The following is a 23,932-nucleotide window of genomic DNA, read 5'->3' on the forward strand; positions in this document are numbered from 1 at the left end:
GAAGATCACTTGAGGCCAGGAATTCAAGACCAGCCTGGAGGACATAGTGAGATCCCATCTACCAAAAATTTAAAATATTAGCCAGGCATGGTGGAGTGCGTCTGTGGTCCTTCTTACTCAGGAGGCTGAGGCAGGAGACTCACCTGAACCCATGAGTTCCAGGCTGCAGTGAGCTATGATCACACAACTGCACCACAGCCGGGATGACAAAGTGAGACCCCATCTATTAAAAAAAAAAAAAAAAGCTCTCCAAAATATGAACATAAGATATACAAATTAAAGGATATGGCCAGGTGCAGTGGCTCATGCCTCTAATCCTAACACTTTGAAAGACTGAGGAGGGTGGATAGCTTGAGCCCAGGAGTTGGAGACCAGCCTGGGCAACATGGCAAGACCTGGTCTCTACAAAAAATACAAAAGTTAGCTGGGCGTGGTATGGTAGGCCTGTAGTCCCAGCTACTTGGGAGGCTGAGGTGGGAGAATCACGTGAGCCATGAAGTGGAGGTCGCAGTGAGCCGTGATGATGCCACTGGACTGCAGCCTGAGGAACAGAGTAAGACTCTAAGAAAAGAAAAAATAAAAATTTAAAGGATGTGATACTAATCAGGATAGATCTGTCCCTCTGGCCATTTCTCCAACTACACTGGCATTTTAGGCCTGTAGAGATTAGCATTAACTCAGAGTCAGTATGTAGTAATCCCCTAAAAGGTCTAAGTACAGTTATGCACTGCACAATGACATTTTGGTCAACAACGGACCACATATATGACAGTGGTCACATAGATTATAATGTAAGACTGGGCATGGTGGCTGACACCTGTAATGCCAGCACTTTGAGAGGCCAAGGTGGGCAGATCACCTGAGGTCAGGAATTCAAGACCAGTATGGCTAACATGGTGAAACCCTGTCTCTACAAAAATACAAAAATTAGCCGGGCATGCTGGTGGGTGCCTGTAATCCCAGCTACTAGGGAGGCTGAGGTGGGAGAATCACTTGAACCTGGGAGGCAGAGGTTGCAGTGAGCCGAGATCCCGCCACTGTGCTCCAGCCTGGACAACAGAGTGAGACTCTGTCTCAAAAAAAAAAAAAAAAAAAAAAAAAAGATTATAATGTAAGATTATCAGCAAGAGTAGAAAAAAAATTATACTGGAACCGAAAAATTCCTATCACTTAGTAACTTCCTACTAGCACAACTCATTACTCATGTGGTTGTGGTGATGCTGGCATGAATAAACCTACTGCAGTGCCAGTTCTCTAAAAGTATAGCACATACAATTAAGTACAGCACATCATACTGAATAATAATAAATAACTACGTGACTGGTTTTTTCTGTATTTACCGTATTTACTATACTATACTTTTTATCACTATTTTAGGGTATACTTCTTCTACTTATTAAAAAAGCTAACTAAAAAGAGGCTCAGGTAGGTTCTTCGAGAGGTATTCCAGAAGAAGGCATTGTTATCATAGGAGACAGCTCCATGTGTGTTACTGTCTCTGAAGACCTTCCAGTGGGACAAAACATGGCGGTGGAAGACAGTGACACTGATGATCCTGACCCTGTGTAGGCCTAGGGTAATGTGTATGTTTTGTGTATTAGTTTTTAACAAAAAAGCTTAAAAAGTAAAAAGTACATAAACATTTTTATAAAAAGAAAAAAGCTACAGAGAAAGGATATCAAGAAAGAAAATATTTTATACAGCTGTACAATGTGTGTGTGTGTTTGTTTTCCAGGAAGCATAAATTTGAAAGGGGTGGTCCTTTTTTAATCGTATTTTTAAATTTAAAAAAATTGTTTTTAGAGACAGGGTCTCACTCTGTTGCCCAAGCTGGAATGCAGTTATGCAATCATAGCTCACTGTAACCTTGAACTCTTGGGGGGGCTCAAGCAATCCTCCTGTCTCAGCCACCCAAGTAGCTGAGACTACAGGCACACACCACCATGCCCAGCTAATTTTATTTTTTTGCAGAGACAGCGTCTCACTACGTTACCTAGACTAGTCTCGAACTCCTGGCTTCAAACAATGCTCTTGCCTTGGCCTCCCAAAGTGCTGGGATTACAGGTGTCGGCCACCATGCCTGGCCATTGTTTGTGTTCTAAGTTAAGTGTTATTGGAAAAGAGTCAAAAAGTATAAAAAAACCAAAAGTTTATAAAACTAAAAAGTTATAATAACCTAAGGTTTATTACTGAAGAAACAAAACATTTTTTAATTGAGTGGAGCCTAAGTGTACAGTGCTTATAGTCTACAGTAGTGTAATATCCAAGACCTTCACATTCACTCACCCACTGACTCACCCAGAGCACTTCCACTCCTGCAAGCTCCACCGTGGTAAGTGTCCTATACAGGTATACCATTTTTTATCTTTTATACCGTATTTTTAACCATACCTTTTCTATGTTTATATATGTTCAGGTACACAAATACCATTGTGTTACAATTGCCTATAGTATGCACAGTAGCATGCCATACAGGTTTGCAATCCAGGAGCAACAGGTCATTTACCATACAGCCTAAGTGTGTAGTGGGCTATTCCATCTAGATTTGTATAAGTACACTGTATGAAGTTCACGCAAGAACATGTATCCCCATCATTCAGAGATGTATGACTAGCTGGGGGCAGTGGCTCATGTCTGTTATCCCAGCACTTTAGGAGGCTGAGGTGGGAGGACTGCTTAAAGATAGGAGTTCAAGACCAGTCTGGCCAACATAGTGAGACCCCATCTCTATTTTTTTTAAAAGAAAAAAAATTATGTATATTAAAAAAGAGAGAGAGCGATGTATGAGTGTATTTCCCTTTCTCTAGAATATAGGCAGCATGGTAAATTGATGAAAGTCCATTAAAGAAGGCTGATCAATACACTCTATACTATTTTACACTCCAATAGTATACAAAACTGCTGACATTTTCAATCAATATTATCAATAAGGTTTATATAAAATCTGTGTAAGTCACTATCTTTAATAATAAACATAATTTTGATTATTTTACTTATTTGTCTTAGTTCAACAATTTGGCTGGGGAAAATATATAGCTACATGCTGTCAAAAATAATACATTAATTACATATTTAAACAGTAATAAACTAGCTTAATGTTAGCAAAAAAAAGTGACAATTTAAACTTATAGCTCCAGTTACCTTATTGTTAAGAGTAAGTGTACCTGTTGATTCTAAAAAGGTTTAATATGCCTTTTTAACAGGGATTAGTGCATCAAAATGTTTAGTAATTCCAGAGGTTTCTGATATACAGTTAAGTATTTACTGAGTACCCTCTATGTGGAAAACACTGTCCTGAGTTAGAATCAACCTTTTCATATTATTGGAAAACACTCTTGAGGATATTGTATCACCTCTCACTACTGGCAGCTGGTTGGCCTACTGTGGTGCTAAAAGTTCTTTAGAGGCACAAGTGTATATTTCCTGAAATAGATAAAATTAATCCTAGGCCAGACGTGGTGGCTCACACCTGTAATCCCAGCAGTTTGGGAGGCTGAGGAAGGTTCATTGCTTGAGTCCAGGAGATTGAGACCAGCCTGGGCAACATGAAGAAACCCTGTCCCCACAAAAAGTACAAAAAATAAGCTGCGTGTGCTGGCACATGCTTGTAGTCCCAGGTACTCCACAGGCTAAGGTGGGAGGATCACCTGAGCCCAGGAGGTGTAGGCTGCAGTGAACTGAGATCACAGCACTGCACTCCAGCCTGGGCGTCAGAGTGAAACTCTACCTTTACCCCTTTTATATAACTGCTTTGTAAGAAGGAATTAGAACTGATCATCTGGCTTTATTCCATATACTTACTATATACTTGTTATTTAAGTTAAAATTATTATGATAGCCCTTATTCAGAACCTTCAATTGATTTCTCCCTAATTTCATTTCTTTTACTGGTGTTTAACATCACTGACTTATTAGGTCATTTATTCCACCTGGTGGTTTTAGCATTTCTTAAAACAAGACTTAATAGCAAGGAATTTTAATTAAATATCGAACAATAAGTCATTAGGTAGATTAGTCAGGTATAAAACAAGAATTTAAATAAAAGAATAGATTATGAATAAAAACTCCATAAACAAGTTAAAATATGTTATCTTCAAGAAGTAATCTTCATATTATATTCAATTGCTTAATTTGGATGTGATTTGAGAATTTATGATGGGATACATTTAACTCTGTCATCCAAAAGTGAATTATACTGGCCAAGGGAACACTAACACCTAAGTCCACTCTAGGGGCAGTGAGAATAACTACAACATTTCTCCGCTGATAATTTAAGGTAAATAAAAGGTCTTTATTTCCAATTCTTGAATGACAAATGCTGGGACACACAGACAAGAGTTTTAGATATGTAAAATGAAATCCAGTTATTCTAAAAATTAAGTCATAGTGACCTATTATCTTCAGTAACATACAGACCCAGGTTTAAAAAAATCAGGTGGTTACTGAAAAATTCAGTCCGACTGATACATGAATGCCACATATTTTATCAGCTACTTTAATAAAAATTTTGTTACACATTACATATAAAATTTGATATACACATTAACTGCGTTTGTCAAACTGCAATATAATACCACAAAAGCTATTAATAAGATAACTGTCTATATTTTACATATATGATGTTATATAAGTCTATAATATCTTATAAAAAGAACTGTCTGCTTATACTCCTTGAGTCTAACTCTTCCTAGATCCTATCTTTCCTTCTACTAGCCCTAATTTACATAGTTGATCTAGAGAGTAATCTATAAGTAATAATCTATCCTTGATAAAGTAATCAAGGATAACAATGTAACCCGAAGAGACATTTGGGTGAATTACTGGAGGCTTCATCATCTGCTCTAGACATAAATGCCTTTTTAATCTTCTTAATCTCTCTCTCTCCCAGTCTTTCTCCTTCCTCTTAATTGATTTTCTTATTCTTTAACCTTTCATAGCTTGCTCATCTCTCTTCTATACCTCTTTTAAAACCTCTACATTAGCTATTCATCTAATGTCATAATGTAGTACAATTAGCATTCAGCCTTAAAAGAAGTCGCCTTCTATCACAAAGACTATAAAACACTCATTCAGTAATCACTTACTGACCATCTACTACATGTCATTACCTGTACAAGGCTCCAGATACAGAAAAGTAAGACAGTTCCTGTGCTAGAGGCATTCAAAGTATTAGGGAGCTGATTATAAAATAAATTATAAAAAATAAAACTATTTTTTACAAAATGGTGGCATGAAGGATGAAGCAACAAAGTATTTTCATTTTTAAACAATAAATTGTATTATTTTTTCTTACTCTACAAAGCAACTGATATACTTGGTGGTGAAAGTACAAGGAGTGTGTTGAAAGTCTGAAAAGGTAACGCAGTGACATCTGAGGAGCCATGAAACCCTAGCGGAAGGGTGGGAGGTGAAGCCTAATTATCTAAAGGTGAAAAGGCCAAGCCTCAAAGAAAGCAGGTCAGACACAAACATGAATAAACCCCTCCACTCTAGATAATGACGGCTGAATATTTTGCACACTGCAATGAGTTCAGAGTTTAAAAAAATCACTTCTAAACTTCAAAGGATGAAGTTTTTAAGGTCTTTATTTTCTACACATTAGCATGCCTCTGACAGAACCTTTAGTTTCAACAACTAGTTTAAAGAAGTAGCCTAAAGTGTGTTACCTTTGTGTAAACTAAAGGATGACCAATTCTAAATAACCTTTTCTAAAATCTTAAGAGGTCAACTATCAACATTTACAGTAAGTTAAAGAGGCTAAGTTAATAACATTTTATCTCAAAAGCAAAAATTAGTATCTTTGAAGCATATTAGTGGATCTGAAAAGCTACTGTGATTTTAAGGTTTCTTTTCCCAGAAATAATCCATAAATATACCATATATGGTCTGTTCTTATGTTAAAATGGGGTAGGGGATAGGAAAATTAATTTTTATAGGTTTAATAATAAAACAGAAAATATATGTAAATCACACCAAAAAACCCCCAACTTCATGACTGCAATTATTTTAGAAAAACAGCTGTCTAAAGCATTTCAAACTAAAGCCACAAGAACACGATAGAGGTTATTAAAACTTTGAAGATGAAACTCAATAAAAATTAATCATTTTCCTTTCCTAAATTGAAACTGAGGTTTTATTTTCCAAAATCCTGTTCTACGATGAAGTACAAATGCCCATGCAGCATATGATCATGTCCAAACACAACAGTTAGCAGTCATTTATTGCTAAATTTAAATACGACCAAACAAAATGACAGCTAGAAAAAAAAACTAAGCTATATACACTTGAGATAGCTTTCAATATAAAAGCATGTCCTCAAAATGTGCCTAGTTATTTTAAAGGAATAGAAATTCCCTCTGCCTCTTTCCCACCCCATATATGATTCAAAATAATAAACCAAGAAACCACTCATTATCTCAAACATTTCAAATAAAGCTACTTGAGTTCATGAAACTCACATATGCAAAGTTTTACATGTTAAACCAAACATATTTGGGCATAAACTAGTATATTTTTGGATTTAAAATACTACCTTTTGTTTTTTAAAAATAATTTCAACTTTATTTTATAAAGATGAAATACAAACATAAAACCTAAGCAAGTTAAAGTTTCTCACCTTCACCCTCCTTCTTCTCAGCTTCTAAATCAGGTAGCTCATTATCTATTCCACAGACACAGAAACATATCTAAAACACTTGTACTGTTGCTTTGAATATTAGCTTTCAAGTTGAAGCTGCACGCATTTACAGTGCACCTCAGAGTTGGATTACATGACCTGTTTAGTTAACTCTGTAAAGTTGACAGTTTAAGCAAAAATATATGTAGACAATGTTTTTTGATCAATACACAAAGTAGAACTTTCCCTATTTTTAGAAATTTGCAATACAATTCTCCAATTAATTTTTGCTCCAAATGAAACTTTATCATGTTTATATACTAAGCAAAAGGTTTCTGTGGTCTTAAGAGTTACTTGATCAATCTAGACATAAGTTTACAAAAGTATAAATTAAGACTATGTAGTACTGACCAAAAATAAATCTTAAAACACTTCTGTCTATCTGAAAAAAAAAATGATCAACATTGTCCTTGGCTATCTAGTGGTTAGATAACTATTAACAAAAGTCCTCAAATTAATACATATAAAAGAAAAGATGAGGAGAGAAGTAATTTCTAAACGAATAGCAAATAAGCTAATTAAAGTTCTTCTCCTACCCAAAAAGAAAGTGTTCAGAAAATACAGGAATTTGCAAAATCCTCACCCTTTTTCAAACTTTGCAAAATTAGGTATTTTGCTGTCAAATGTATAACTGTACCAACAACTGCTCCACTAATATTTTCAATCTTAACCACAATCATATTTAGAGCTTTCTTAAAACTGAAGTACACATTTTAAACATTTCAAACTTAACATATCAGCTTTAAGGAAAAAGCAAGATTAGGGCATGTAAACATAGTCAGAAAGTATTTTCACATACATCATTTCATACACTCTTCTAAAGAAGGTACCAGGATTCTCATTTAACAAGGAAAGGAACTGTGACTTAGAGGGTAAATGACATGCCCAAAGTCAGCTACAAGGGGATAAATCTAGAACTAGAACCCAAAGCTGTTAGTCTATCAAATATATTTTCATTCACTTCTTTAACTGAAAGGCCAAGCTAAAGGTCACTCGATTATTGAGCCCCAATGTAACAGTATATATGATCTACTATTTTTAAAACAGAAGGGAATAGAGCTAACATATAATCCCAGAGTATATATCTCAGAACCAAATGATACTAGGTCATTTTAGCAAGCATCAAAAATGCTAATTTTCAGTCACTATAAATTGTGTGCAATTTCAATGTTTACAAAATTTTAAATCAATACTTAGCAAAAATAAATTTTTAAACTGAGCTTCTTTTAACATGATTTTCTTTCTTGAAAGATTTTAAGCACTACATGCACACTTGAAAAAATAATTATTACCTTTTATTAAATTTTAATTTAAATGCCTATTATCTGCAGGGTTTAAAAAAAAAAAAAAAAAAAAAAACTTCACAATTTTGTAGTTTCCTATTAAGTGAATGGTGAGATAAGCAAACCAGTTAATTCACAATGCCCCCTACTGGTAGCTCAAGAGAAAGCATTCTCTAATGTAACATTACAAAAAAGTGCATTAGTTTTATTAAATGTGATCTCTCACCACCTGCACACAAATGCCCTGGAAAGCTTAAAAATACAACCTCCTTGCTCTACACAAATACCTACAGATATTTTTATTTAAGTTAGATTGCCTGAGTTCAGGAATTTGAGGTTACAGTGAGCCATCATCGCTCCACTATACTCCAGCCTGGGAAACAGAGTAACACTCTGTCTAAAATAAAATTACCCCAGGTCACATGCTAAAAGGTAGCAGAGCTACCAATCTTTTCTTATCTCTAGTGCTAGGTGTCCTTAAGATGAACGAGAAACAAATTATATTAGCTTTAAAATTCAAGTAATTATTTATTTTAGATACTGATTATGTAAGCAATACATGCTAAACCTTCTTAACCCTGGTCCCGCCCACATCACTTGGGGAGTCTGTAGAAATGTCTGACCATGTCCCATGCTCAGATTCAGATTTAACAGGATTAAGGTAGGGCCTGAATACTGTTATTATTATTATTATTATATTATTTATTATACTTTAAGTTCTGGGGTACATGTGCAGAACGGGCAGGTTTCTTACATAGGTATACACGTGCCATGGTGGTCTGCTACACCCATTAACCCATCATCTACATTAGGTATTTCTCCTAATGCTATCCCTCCCCTAGACCCCGACCCCCAACAGGCCCCACTGTGTGATGTTCCCTTCCCTGTGTCCATGTATTCTCATAGTTAAATTCCCACTTATGAGTGAGAACATGTGGTATTTGGTTTCCTGTTCTTGTATTAGTTTGCTGAGAATGATGGTTCCCAGAGTCATCCATCTCCCTGCAAAGGACATGAACTCATCCTTTTTTATGGCTGCATAGTATTCCATGGTGTATATGTGCCACATTTTCTTCATCCAGTCTACCACTGATAGGCATTAGGGTTGGTTTCGAGTCTTTGCTATTGTGAACACTACTGCAATAAACATATGTGCGTATGTGTCTTTATAGTGGAATGATTTGTAATCCTTTGGATATATACCCAGGAATGGGATTGCTGGGTCAAATGGTATTTCTAGATGTAGACCCTTGAGGAATCGCCACACTGTCTTCCACAATGGTTGAGCTAATTGCTACCAACAGTGAAAAAGCATTCTATTTCTCCACATCCTCTCCAGCATCTGTTGCTTCCTGACTTTTTAATGATCCCCATTCTAACTGGCATGAGATGGTATCTCATTGTGTTTTTGATTTGCATTTCTCTAATGACCAGTGACGATTAGCTTTTTTCACATGTTTGTTGGCTGCATAAATGTCTTCTTTTGAGAAGTATCTGTTCATATCCTTCACCCTCCTTTTGATGGGGTTATTTTATTCTTGTAAATCTGTTTAAGTTATTTGTATATTCTGGGTATTAGCCCTTTGTCAGATGAGTAGGTTGCAAAAATTTTCTCCCATTCTGTAGGTTGCCTGTTCACTCTGACCATAGTTTCTTTTGCTGTGCAGAAGCTCTTTAGTTTAATCAGATCCCATTTGTCTATTCTGGCTTTTGTTGCCATTGTTTTTTGGTGTTTTAATTATGAAGTCTTTGCCCATGCCTATGTCCTGAATGGTACTGCCTAGGTTTTCTTCTAAAGTTTTTATCGTTTTAGGTCTTATGTTTAAGTCTTAAATCCATCTTGAGTTAATTTTTGTGTAAGGTGTAAGGAAGGAATCTAGTTTCAGCTTTCTGCATATGGCTAGCCAGTTTTCCCAACACAATTTATTAAATAGGGAATCCTTTCCCCATTGCTTGTTTTTGTCAGGTTTGTCAAAGATCAAATGGTTGTAGATGTGTGGTGTTATTTCTGAGGCCTCTGTTCTGTTTCATTAGTCTGTATCTCTGTTTTGGTACCAGTACCATGCTGTTTTTGTTACTGTAGCCTTCTAGTATGGTTTGAAGTCAGGTAGCGTGATGCCTCCAGCTTTGTTAGGATTGTTTAGGTTTTTGTTTTGTTTTGTTTTTTGCTTAGGATTGTCTTGGCTATGCAGGCTCTTTTTTGGTTCCATATGAAATTTAAAGTCGTTTTTTCCAATTCTGTGAAGAAAGTCAATGGTAGCTTGATCGGGATAGCACTGAATCTATAAATTACTTTGGGCAGTATGGCCATTTTGATGATATTGATTCTTCCCATTCATGAGCATGGAATGTTTTTCCATTTGTTTGTGTCCTCTCTTACTTCTTTGAGCAGTGGTTTGTAGTTCTCCTTGAAGAGGTCCTTCACATCCCTTGTAAGTTGGATTCCTAGGTATTTTATTGTCTTTGTAGCAACTGTGAATGGGAGTTCACTCTTGATTTAGCTCTCTGTTATTGTTGTAAAGGAATGCTTGTGATTTTTGCACATTGATTTTGTATACTGGGACTTTGCTGAAGTTGCTCATCAGCTTAAGGAGATTTGAGGCTGAGATGATGGGGTTTTCTTTTTTTTTTTTTTTTTTTTGAGACGGAGTCTTGCTCTGTCGCCCAGGCTGGAGTGCAGTGGCCGGATCTCTGCTCACTGCAAGCTCCACCTCCCGGGTTTACGCCATTCTCCTGCCTCAGCCTCCCGAGTAGCTGGGACTACAGGCGCCTGCCACCTCGCCCAGCTATGTTTTTGTATTTTTTAGTAGAGATGGGGTTTCACCATGTTAGCCAGGATGGTCTCGATCTCCTGACCTCGTGATCCACCCGTCTCAGCCTCCCAAAGTGCTGGGATTGCAGACTTGAGCCACCGCGCCCGGCGACAATGGGGTTTTCTAAATATACTATCACGTCGTCTGTAAACAGAGACAATTTGACCTCTTCTCTTCCTATTTGAATACCCTTTATTTCTTTTTCTTGCCTGATTGCCCTGGCCAGAACTTCCAATACTATGTTGAATAGGAGTGGTAAGAGAGGGCATCCTTGTCTTGTGCCGGGAATGCTTCCAGTTTTTGCCCATTCAGTATGATACTGGCTGTGGGTTTGTCATAAATAGCTCTTGTTATTTTGAGATACGTTATATCAATACTGAGTTACGTTGAGAGTTTTTAGCAAGAAGGGCTATTGAATGTTGTCGAAGGCCTTTTCTGCATCTATTGAGATAATCATGTGATTTTTATCATTGGTTACATTTATGTGATGGATTATATTGATTGATTTGCATATGTTGAACCAGCCTTGCATCTCAGGGATGAAGCCGGCTTGATCATGGTGAATAAGCTTTTTGATGTGCTGCTGGATTTGGTGTACCACTGTTTTATTAGGATTTTTGCATTGATATTCATCAGGGATATTGGCCTGAAATTTTCTTTTTTGTTGTGTCTCTGCCAGGTTTTGGTATCAGGATGATGCTGGCCTCATAAAACGTGTTAGGGAGGACTCCCTCTTTTTCTATTGTTTAGAATAGTTTCCGAAGGAATGGTACCAGCTCCTCTTTGTACCTCTGGTAGAATTCGGCTGTGAATCCATCTGGCCCTGGACTTTTTTTGGTTGGTAGGCTATTAATTGCTGCCTCAATTTCAGAACTTGTTAGTGGTCTATTCAGGGATTCAACCTCTTCCTGGTTTAGTCTTAGGAAGGTATATGTGTCCAGAAACTTATCCATTTCTTCTAGATTTTCTAGTTTATTTGCATAAAGGTGTTTACAAGTAGTCTCTGATGGTAGTTTGTATTTCTGTGGGATGGGTGGTGATATGTCCTTTATCATTTTTTATTGCATTTTTTGATGCTTCTCTCTTTTCTTATTAGTCTAGCTAGTTGCCTGCCATACAAGAGCTCCTGAAGGAAGCACTAAACATGGAAAGGAACAACTGGTACCAGCCACTGCAAAAACATACAAATTGTATGTAAAGACCATCGATGCTATGAAGAAACTGTGTCAACTAACAGGCAAAGAAAACCAGCTAGCATCATACTGCCAGGATCAAATTCACACATAATGATATTAACTTTAAAAGTAAATGGGCTAAATTCCCCAATTAAAAGACACAGACTGGCTAACAGAATAAAGAATCAAGACCCATTGGTGTGCTGTATTCAGGAGACCCATCTCATTTGCAGAGACACACATAGGCTCAAAATAAAGGGATGGAGGAATATTGTGAAGCAAATAGAAAGCAAAAAAAAAAAAAAAAAAAAAAAAAGCAGGGGTTGGAATCCTAGTCTCTGATAAAACAGACTTTAAACAAACAAAGATCAAAAAAGACAAAGAAAGGCATTACATAATGCTAAAGGAATCAATGCAATAAGAAGAGCTAACTATCCTAAATACACATGCATCCAATACAGGAGTACCCAGATTCATAAAGCAAGTTCTTAGAGACCTACAAAGAGACTTAGACTCCCACACAATAATAGTGGGAAACTTTACTACCCCACTGTCAATATTAGACAGATCAATGAGACAGAAAACTAACAAGGACATCCAGGACCTGAACTCAGCTCTGGACCAAGCAGACCTAATAGACATCTACAGAACTCTCCACCCCAAATCAACAGAATATACATTCTTCTCAGCACCACACTGCACTTATTTTAAAATTGACCACATAATTCGAAGTAAAACACTCCTCAGTAAATGCAAAATAATGGAAATCATAACAAACTGTCTCTCAGACCACAGTGCAATCAAATTAGAATTCAGGATTAAGAAACTCACTCAAAACTGCACAACTACACGGAAACTGAACAACTTGCTCCTGAATGACTACTGGGTAAATAATGAAATGAAGGTAGAAAAAGATGTTCTTTGAAACCAATGAGAACAAAGACACAACATACCAGAATCTCTGAGACACATTTAAAGCAGTGTGGAGAGGGAAATTGATAGCACTAAATGCCCACAAGAGAAAGCAGGAAAGATCTAAAATTGACACCCTAACATTACAATTAAAAGAAGTAGAGATGCAAGAGCAAACAAATTCAACAGCTAGCAGAAGACAAGAAATACTTAAGATCAGAGCAGAACTGAAGGAGACAGAGACACGAGAACTCCTTCAAAAACTCAAAGAATCCAGGAGTTGGGTTTTTTGAAAAGATCACTGTTATTTTTTTAAACTCCCAGGTGATTATAGTCTGCCACTAGGGCTGAGAATCACTTGGGCCAGTGATGCTCAGCCTTCAGCTTGAACAGAATCACCTAGAGGATACAGACCTATAGGCCTCATGCCCAGAGTTTCTGACTGAATAAATCTGAGAGGGCCTGAAAATCTGCACTTTTAACAAGTTAGATGTGGTGACGATGCTGGTCTTGTGATTACACTTTGAGAACCACTAAATAAGCATATTGGCTAGAGGTTCTCAACCTTACTGACACATATGAATTACCTGGGGAAATTTTTTAAATCTTGATTGCCAGGCACACCCCAGACTAATTACATATGAATCTCTGGGGTGGAGGATCCAGGCGTCAATGTTTTAAAGTTCCTAAAATTAAAAAGATTTCCTTACAGCAGAGGTTTACAAAGCCATTAATATGCTAATAATACAAGTGATTTCCCCAGAAGGTGGTATAGTACACACTATTTCCAAAGTTTTTTGAACCAGAAACACTTCTGGCACATAATTAACAGCTCTGAATGTCCGAAATACTGGCCTATCAGATAAAATGGAAACTGCTTTGCATGGCTTGAGACACGATCCTCCAACCTCAATCCAGCCTCATCTTTTGCCAACCCTTCCTCCCGCCACTGCATATATATATATATATATATATATATATATATATATATATATATCCCTATTAAAATACTAATATCTTTTGATTGCAAGATCTGTTTTAATATGATTGAATTATTTCTACAGCTGTTTGGAGTCAGAGGTCACATCTTATTTCTCTTTGGTCCCCAGTGCCTAGTATGACACCAAGTATAGCAGGTGCTCAAGGAACATCTGCTGATTTATTAAATACAGATTTATAGCCTTACTTTCTGTAGAAAATACACTGTCAAAGATGGCTTTTATGCAATCTAGAGTGGACAAAAGTTTTTACATAGCTAAAATCAGAACTGAATAGTTCACCCTTATAGAGCCACTCTTATTTTAACAAGGCTTTAAATTATAAAGGGACTAGTTGCATTCAGAGGTAACATTTAACTTGTATTAGGATCTGCCATACTTTAAATTCATTAATAACTTAAGGGTGGCAGAAGGTTTAGATAACTTTTTATTTTAAGAATTATTTAGACCGGCCGGGCACGGTGGCTCATGCCTGTAATCCCAGCACTTTGGGAGGCCGAGGTGGGCGGATCACGAGGTCAGGAGATCGAGACCATCCTGGCTAACGCAGTGAAACCCCATCTCTACTAAAAATACAAAAAATTAGCCGGGCGTGGTGGCGGCGCCTGTAGTCCCAGCTACTCGGGAGGCTGAGGCAGGAGAATGGCGTGAACCTGGGAGGTGGAGCTTGCAGTGAGCCAAGATCGTGCCACCGCACTCCAGCCTCCGCAACAGAGCGAGACTCTGTCTCAAAAAAAAAAAAAGAATTATTTAGGCCAACTCTGATCCAAAAAGAGGCAAAAATGCCTTCTAGATTAACAAGACAAAAATGCCTTGTATATTGACAATAGTTTCCAAAAACCATTAAAGAGAAATGAAAAAAAAAAAACTTCTGAAAATTCAAGTTTCTCAAACTTGAACATAGCAAAATCAACTCAGTTTTGTTTTTGTTTTAATTTATAAAGAACAGTATTTTTGTGTTGTCAACCTGTATATCTAATTCAGGTGAAACAATCTTGGTACATAATAAAACTGCAAAGGTTAGAGGTATCCTCCTTTAGTGCCACAAAAGAAAGCTATATTTCATGCTATAAAGTGCCAAGGTCTATTCTATAGCTTTCTGGCACTATATTTTCCATATGCATCACAAATATTTTAAATAATCACATGTGTATAAATTTTCAAAGCATCGTAAGACTATATTGCCTTTTTTTTTTTTTTTTTTTTTTTTTTTTCCTCTAGGAGAGAGGACTCCTAGTAGCTAGGACTATAGGTGTTTGCCACAATGCCCGGCTAATTTTTTGTATTTTTAGGAAAGCCAGGGTTTCACTATGTTGGCAAGGCTGGTCTCAAACTCCTGACCTCAAGTGATCCACCCGCCTCAGCCTCCCAAAGTGGTGGGATTACAGGTGTGAGTCACCACGCCCAGCAACTATGTTGCTTTTCAAACTTATTTCAGTTTGTAGTTCTGTAAAACTATATTGAAAGAAAAAAATCGCATTAAAATATTAACATATTTGTTTTCAAGAGCAATGATAATTACCTTAACATATATTTATTCCATAAGTAATTATGGAGTGCCCATTACATCACAGGCCCTGTTCTAGGAGTTATAGTTACACAATAATGAAAAAGTTCACGAAGTTTACAAGCTGGTATATTTTTTCTAGAGAGGGAAAAGGTGGAAACATTCTTGTGATCTCAACTAGAAATAGGGATTATTGGCAGAAGGAGGAGAAACAGCTGAATCTAAAAGTCATTAGTTTATAAAATTTGCTAGGTGACTCCTAGCAACTCTGAAAAAGTTGGTAAGCCTAGGAGAAAGAGAAAAGTAATAAGTAAATAACACTTTAAAATTAATAAAGTATTTACCTTTGAATTCCTTCAAGAATATCCCTCACAGCTGCCATTAACTTTTGAAGATATATAAAAGCTTCTTCAAATGATGCTATATTTGATGTAGTCAGAGCTGAATTTGAGCCCAATCTCTGAAACACATCCGTGCTAAAATAGAGAAAAAAAGATACTCATAGGTATACATACATATTTAAAGTAATTCAAGTATTTCTGTTGCAAACGTATAAAGTAGTATTTATTATCATTAATCTCTCAGAATGCTGATCTATTTAAATTAGAAGTAAAAGATAGTGAAATATGAAAGTCTGGGACAATATTCACGTAAAGGCTCTAGTTCAGACACTATACAGGTCTAATCTAAAGTAATACTATGAAAGTTGTGTGATATTGTTTCATTCTAAGAGACCACAAGAGATAGAGGAGAAGTAATGCTATCAATATGCATTCAAGTCAGTACTCAGGATGAGACGGATGAAGAAAAAAATTAGAGATCAGATTATTCCTGTTGAAACTAGAAGTTTCCTAGTAATTTCACTTGTAGAAATTTATCATAAATTAATAACAGTTATTCACAATCAGGCAACAATTAGTAACACCTTAAATGTATAACAATATAAACAGTGTTAAATAATCAGTAAGTTGGCCACTTGATAAAATACCAAACTAGGCTGGGCATGATGGCTCACCCATGTAATCTCAACACTTTGAAAGGCCGAGAAGGGAGGATCACTTGAGGCCAGAAGTTTGAGACCTGCCTGGGCAACATCGTTAGACCTTGTCTCTAGAAAAAAATTTAAAAAGTAGCCAGGCGTGGTGGCACTGCCTGTAGTCCCTGCTACTTGGGAGGCTAAGGTGGGAGGATCACTTGAACCCAGGAGTTCGAGGCTTCAGAGAGCTGTCATCATGCCACTGCATTCCAGCCTGGGCAACAAAGTGAGACCCTGTCTCAAAACAAAACAAACACACACACACACACACACACACACAAAACACCAAACTACTAAAATGATGCTTATGCCACCTATGAAATAGCAAAATAAAAGTAGAGAAAATTTACTTTATAACATAAGGACAACAATGTAAAAATCCAAAACACATTATGCTTGGTTTGAATAGTGTCCCCCGATAACTCCTACATTCACCCAGAACCTCAGAATGTTACCTTGTTTGAAACAGGATCTTTGAGATGTAACTAGTTAAGTTAAAATGAGTTCATGCTGGATTAGAACGGACCCTACTCTATGTGAAGAAAAAGGCAGAGATGGGAGTGATACAGCTGCAAGGCAAGGACTTCCGGCAACTACCAGAAGAAAAGAGAAAGACATGAAACAGATCCTCCCTCAGAAACTCCAGAAGAATCAAGCCTGCAGACACTTGGATTTCAAATGTTTGGCCTCCAGGTCTGTGAGCGAAAATATTTCTGCTGTTTTGGGCCAGCCAGTTTGTGATACTTTGCTAGAGCAGCTGTAGGAAACTAATAATATTCCTAAAAAACATGGCTGAGTGTGCTTAATAAATTCACAATGTTGACTACAGTAGACTTTAGGCAGCAGCACTCAAGGGAATTTCCTTCCCTACTTTATACTTTCCAAAGTATTCCTTTTATAACTGTTGTAAAACACACTTAACATAAAATTCACCACTTTGAACATTCTGAAGCGTATAATTCAGGGACATTTAGTACACTCACAATGCTGTGTAACCATCACCACTATCTAGTTACAGAACATTTCGTTACCTGAAAAGGAAACTGAATCCGGGTGGTTACTCCCCAGGATTCTCCTCTTGCTCCGCCAAACCCCAGCAACCACCACTCTGCTTTCTGTCTCCATGGATTTACCTATTCCGGGTATTTGTGTGGTGCATTTGTTATTTTTTAGATAAAACCAAATTTATTTTATTTTAAAATATTTACAATTAAAATTTTTTTCTACATTTAAAGCCTAAAAAGAGAATGTAAAAAGAGAATATGTAATACCCACAGTCTACCAACCAGAGATAAGGATTACTAACATACATGGTTCTTTCTTCATCTTTTTCTGGATATACAAGCAAATTGTGTGGGTGGAGGTATGGTTGTGAGAGAGTGGTTGGGGAGGAAGGAGGAGACTGAGAGAGAAAACAGGAAACAACATCTACCAGGAAAGCCATTAGTAAATCAAAGTACTGTATATTAGATACTATCATTCCAAAAACTTCCATTATAATTTTTATATAGATTTATACAATTTAAGTAAAAGGATGAAGGCACTAAAAGCCCTTCCTCCAGGGTTTATCCTAAATGACAATATGTGGGAGAAATGAGCATGAGATGAGGATGAAAATAACCATACCAGTCATAGGATTGGCAGGTACAATCATCTTTTGCTGTGGGTACTACTATTTTTGCTCCTGTCTCTTGAGATGTATCGGCAAATCTTGTTTTTACCTTTAAAATATATCCAGCATTTGACCAATTCTTAACATCTCTCCCACAACTGCCCTGACCCAAATCATCAACATTTTCCACCTGGATTATCACAGTAGACACCTAACTCGTATCTTGCCCTCTTCCTGCCTCACCCTCATCACTTCACAGCCTGCTCTCAACAAGGCAGAGCAATCTTTTTTAAAACACGGGCCTGATCTTGTCATTTCTTTGCTTAAAATTGTGCTGGAGCTTTTGCTAAGAGTAAAAGCCCTAAATTCTTACAATGGCTTACTAGCCCCACACAATCAGCACACTGTCCCTCCCCACTTCATCTCCTCCTGCTCTGCCCTCTTGCTCCAGCCACACTGGCCTTTCAGTTCACCCAACGTATTAGACATGTTCTTTCAAGCTCTTTGTAATTTCTGTTCCTCTATCTGAAATGCTTTTCCTGTAAATAACTATATGCTCCCATCCTCACCTCCTTCAAGACAGTACAAATGTCATTTTTTAAATGAAGGTTTTCTTGAACACTCTCTAACACTGTAACTACCACTCCTCCCTAAATCCATGTTACTATTCCTCCATTTCTTCTTTCCTCTTAAGGCGTCATGATCAAATGACCTACTACCAAGTGCCTGAAAGTATGAAAAAAATACAATAAATACACCATTTTCCCTTGATTCTAGACTTTTATAGACACTGTGCAATGTATTAACTATTGGATCCATGGCTAAAATTTAGAGGTCCTTCACTTGAAAATGTATCTTTTTTTTGAGACAGGGTCATGCTCAATTGCCCGGGCTGGAGTACGGTGGTGCGATCACAGCTCACTGCAGCCTTGATCTCCTGAGCTCAAGCAATTCTCTCACCTTAGCCTCCCGAGTAGCTGGCACTACAGGCGATGGCTACCACACAAGGCCAACTTTTTTGATTTCTAGTAAAGATGAGGTCTCACTACGTTGCCCAGGCTGGTCTCAAACTCCTGAGCTCAGACGATCCTCTTGCCTCAGCCTCCCAAAGTGCTGGGATTATGGGCGTGAACCACTGCATCTGGTAGAAAATGTATCTTAAGGTTGAAGAAAAACATACTGAGTGTGTGGATATATATTTTAATGTGACATACTGCTTAAAGATGTTTACCACCGGTTCCCAAACTTTTTTGATATCCTTTCTTTTTGAGATAGGGTCTCACTCTGTCATCCAGGCTGGAGTGCAATGGCATAATTACAGCTCACTGCAGCTTCTACCTCCCGGACTCAAGTGATTGTCCCACTTCAGCCTCCTGAGTAGCTGGGACCACAGGTGCATGCCACTATGGCCAGCTAATTTTTAAATTTTTTTGTAGAGACAAAATCTCACCATGTTGCCCAGGCTGGTCTCAAACTCCTCAGCTCAAGCGATCCTCCTACCTCTGCCTCTCAAAGTGCTGGGATTATAGGCATGAGCCATCATGCCTGGCCCCAGGATACACATTTTTTAAAATGTCTCGCCTTTTTCCCCCCGCTAGTGCTGCTGGTCCTGCAGGTCTCTGTTCTGCAGGATGGGGTTTGTTAAAATTGTTAAGAATAAGGCCTACTTTAAGAGACACCAAGTGAAATGTAGAAGACGACGAGAGGGTAAAAATGATGACTATATTGGGAAATGCTTGGGGATATAGGATAAAAATAAATACCACACACCCAAATACAGGATGATAGTTCATGTAACAAACAGAGATATCATTCGTCAGATTGCTTTTGCTTGTATAGAGGGGGATATGATAATCTGTACAGCATATGCAAACGAACTGCCAAAATAATGGGGAGAAGGTTGGCCTGAAAAATTATGCTGCAGCATATTGTGCTGGCCTGCAGGCTTCTCAATAGGTTTGGCATGGATAAGATCTATGAAGGCCAAGTGGAGGAGACTGGCGATGAATACAATGTGGAAAGCATTGATGGTCAGCCAGGTGCCTTTAACTGCAATTTGGACACAGGTCTTGCCAGAACTTCCGCTGGCAATAAAGTTTTTGGCACCCTGAAGGGAGCTGTGGATGGAGGCTTGTCTATCCTTCATAGTACCAAATGATTCTCTGGTTATGATTCTGAAAGCAAGGAATTTAATGCAGAAGTACACTGGAAGCACATCATGGGCCAGAATATTGCAGATTACATGCGCTACTTAATGGAAGAAGATAAAGATGCTTACAAGAAACAGTTCTCTCAATACATAAAGAACAATGTAACTCCAGACATGACGGAGGAGATGTATAAGAAAGCTCATGCTGCCATACAAGAGAATCCAGTGTATGAAAAGACGCCCAAGAAAGAAGTTAAAAACAGGTGCTGGAGAGGACGTGGAGAAATAGGAACACTTTTACACTGTTGGTGGGACTATAAACTAGTTCAACCATTGTGGAAAACAGTGTGGTGATTCCTCAAGGATCTAGAACTAGAAATACCATTTGACCCAGCCATCCCATTACTGGGTATATACCCAAAGGATTATAAATCATTTTGCTATAAAGACAAATGCACTCATATGTTTATTGTGGCACTATTCACAATAGCAAAGACTTGGAACCAACCCAAATATCCATCAATGATAGACTGGATTAAGAAAATGTGGCACATATACACCATGGAATATTATGCAGCCATAAAAAAGGATGAGTTTGTGTCCTTTGTAGGGACATGGATGCAGCTGGAAACCATCATTCTCAGCAAACTATCGCAAGAACAGAAAACCAAACACCGCATACTCTCACACATAGGTGGGAATTGAACAATGAGACCACTTGGACACAGGAAGGGGAACATCACACACCAGGGCCTGTCATGGGGTGGGGGGAAGGGGGAGGGATAGCATTAGGAGATATACCTAAGGTAAATGAGGAGTTAACGGGTGCAGCAAATCAACATGGCACATGGATACATATGTAACAAACCTGCACATTGTGCATATGTACCCTAGAATTTAAATAAATAAATAAATAAAAAAGAAGAGGTGAAATTGTCCCAAAATGTCCATTGCTCAGAAGAAAGATCAGATAGCTCAAAAGAAGGCAAGCTTCCTCAGAGCTCAGGAGCAGGCTGCTGAGAGCTAAACCAAACAATTTTCTATAAGGATTTTGGAGATAAAGAAAATATACTTACGGACAGGAAAAAAAAAAAAAAAAGTCTCAGAAGCTTAAATGAGAAACAGCAGGGCAGTTGCTTTTTTGTTTGTTTGTTTTTGTTTGTTTTAACTTGAATCAGGAGTAGTATCTAACACTTACCCAAATTCCTTGTAAGTAGAAAAGACACCAAAAACCTGACCTGATGAGCTACAAATTTGCAACTGATTTTTAAAGAGAGGGTCTTGTTGTGTTGCCCAGGCTGGTCTCAAACATTTGGTCTCAAGTGATCCTCCCACCTCAGTCTCCCAAAGTGCTGGGATTACGGGTATAAGCCACTGTTCCCAGCCTCACTCTAGTAGTTTTATATGACTAATTGTGCACAGGTCCTACCAGACTTCCAAATAAGCATCTTTACATGAAAGGTCCATGAATGATTATGTTGAAAAACTTCTATAATGTGTCTGGTACATAACCAGGCTTGAGAAACAGTAAGGTAGGCCTAAATACATATGTATTAATAAGGCAATATAAGCATTTTTGTCTTGCTGAAATGCTATTAAAGTCTATTATCCAGAAACTACGCAAAACTCTCTAGTATCCAACACAAATTCATGTACATTATAGGAGAACTCTAAGAAAGGACAGCTAAAATATCTTAGATATAGTTTTAATCTATTTTATTTTGAAAGTGGTAATCCCTGTCAGGGATATATGGTAACTTTCTGCTAACCAGAATGTCTGATTAGCCAAAACCTTAAAAACATGTTAAGATTGAAACAAAAAAACCTTTGCTTTACATGAAAATATAAATTTGTAAATATTATTGTTAGTTCTCATGCCATTTATTGTTATTTCTTTAGCGTGACAGGTTATAAAGCCAGTAGTTTATGTTTATGTACACTAAAGTACTAGAAGTATTTCTTCCTTTTAAACAAAAGTATTTATCTTCTTTTAACAAAATCTTACAATGAATAACAGTAACACAGTCATGCATCACTTAAGACAATGAGAATACATTCTGAGAAATGCACTGCTGGGCAATTTCATTGTTATGCAAACATCTTAGAGTGTATTTACATAAACCTAGATGGTATGACTGACTAGACGTCTATGCTGTATGGTATAGCCTATTGCCCCTTAGCTACAAACTGGTACAGGATATTACTATACTGAATACTGCAGGCAGCTGTAACACAATGTTAACTATCTGGGTATTGAAACATATGTAAGCATAGGAAAAGTACAGTAAAATATACGGTATTATAATTTTATGGGACTACTGTCATACATATTCCACTGTTGACCAAAATGATGTAATGAAAGTGCTAAAAAAAAATGACAAAATTTTAGCTAGACAAAAAAAAAGAGGAGTGAATATGCAAATCGGAGATGAAAAGGACATTACCACAGAAATATGAAGAATCATAAGAAACTATTATGAATAGCCATTAATGAATAACTACAATAACAAGTTTGATAACACAGAAGAAACAGATAAATTCTTGGACACATACAATCTACCAGGATTCAATTATGAAGAAATAGGAAATCTGAACAAACCCATAACAAGTGAGGAAATTGAATCAGTAATAAAATTTTTCATCAATGAAAATTCCAGGACCAGATGGCATCATTGCTGAATTCTAACAAATATTTAAAGAAAAATTAATACCAATTTTCCTCAAACGATTCTAGAAAATTGAAGAAGCGGGAATACTTGTAAACTCATTATATGAGGCCAACATTACCAATTTCAAAACTAGACAAGGACACGGTAAGAAAAGAAAACTACAGACCAATATCCTCGATAAACATAGGTACGAAAATTCTCAACAAGATGCTAGCAAACTGAATCCAATCACGCATTAAAAAGTTCACTGCGATCAAGTGGGATCCATCTCAGGGATGCAAGAATGGTTCAAAATACACAAATCAATAAATGTGATAAACCACATTAACAGAATCAAAACAAAAAATGATAGGATCATTTCAATAGATGCAGAAAAAGCATTTGACAAAATTCAACATCCCTTCATGATTAAAAACTTCCAAAAAAATTAGATACAGAAGGAGCATACCTCAATGCAATAAAGGCCATATATGACAAACCCATAGCTAACATCATACTGAAGGAACAAGAACATCCACTTTTACCACTTGTATTCAACATTGTACTGGAAGTATTAGAGCAATTAGGCAAGAAAAAGAAATGAAGGGCATCCAAATTGGAAAGAAGGAAGTCAAATTATCCCTGTTCACAGACAACATGATCATATACATGGAAAACCCTTAAGACTCCACCGAAAATCTCTTTGAGATAATAAATGAATTCAATAAAGTTGCAGGACACTAATCAACATACAAAAGTCAATGGCATTTCTATATGCTAATAGTGAACTATCTGGAAAAGAAAACAAGAAAACAATTCAATTTATAATAGCTACCAAAAAAGCAAATCTAATCAAGGAGGTGAAAGATCTTATGTTGAAAACTCTAAAACACGGATAAAAGAAATAGAAGAGGATACAATAAATGGAAAGATGTCTCATGATCATGTATTGGAAGAATTAACATCATCAAAATAATCATACTTTCCAAAGTGATCTACAGATTTAATGCAATCCCTATCAAAATTCCAGTGTCACTCTTCATAGAAACAAAAAAAAATCATAAATTTTGCATGCCAAATTTGAATAGCCAAAGCAATCCCTGAGCAAAAAGAACAAAGCTGG

General features: G+C 37.1%; 1 protein-coding gene and 1 pseudogene across 12 annotated transcripts in view; one reads left to right on the plus strand and one right to left on the minus strand.

The window, feature by feature from the left end:
• SWT1 (SWT1 RNA endoribonuclease homolog) overlaps positions 1-23,932 on the minus strand; it is a 126,075-nt gene that overhangs the window by 38,042 nt on the left and 64,101 nt on the right. For all 12 annotated transcript variants that reach the window (XR_002518229.2, XR_002518230.2, XM_009191677.4 and 9 more), the window contains one exon: positions 15,709-15,840. Coding sequence is in view for 10 of the 12 variants with exons in the window: in XM_009191677.4 (XP_009189941.2) it covers positions 15,709-15,840 (132 nt within the window). In the remaining 2 variants the exon portion in view is untranslated. The remainder of the gene's footprint in view (positions 1-15,708; positions 15,841-23,932) is intronic.
• LOC108582920 lies at positions 19,632-21,270 on the plus strand (annotated as a pseudogene).

The sequence above is a fragment of the Papio anubis genome, chromosome 1, assembly GCF_008728515.1.
Source record: "Papio anubis isolate 15944 chromosome 1, Panubis1.0, whole genome shotgun sequence".
Classification (NCBI taxonomy): domain Eukaryota; kingdom Metazoa; phylum Chordata; class Mammalia; order Primates; family Cercopithecidae; genus Papio; species Papio anubis.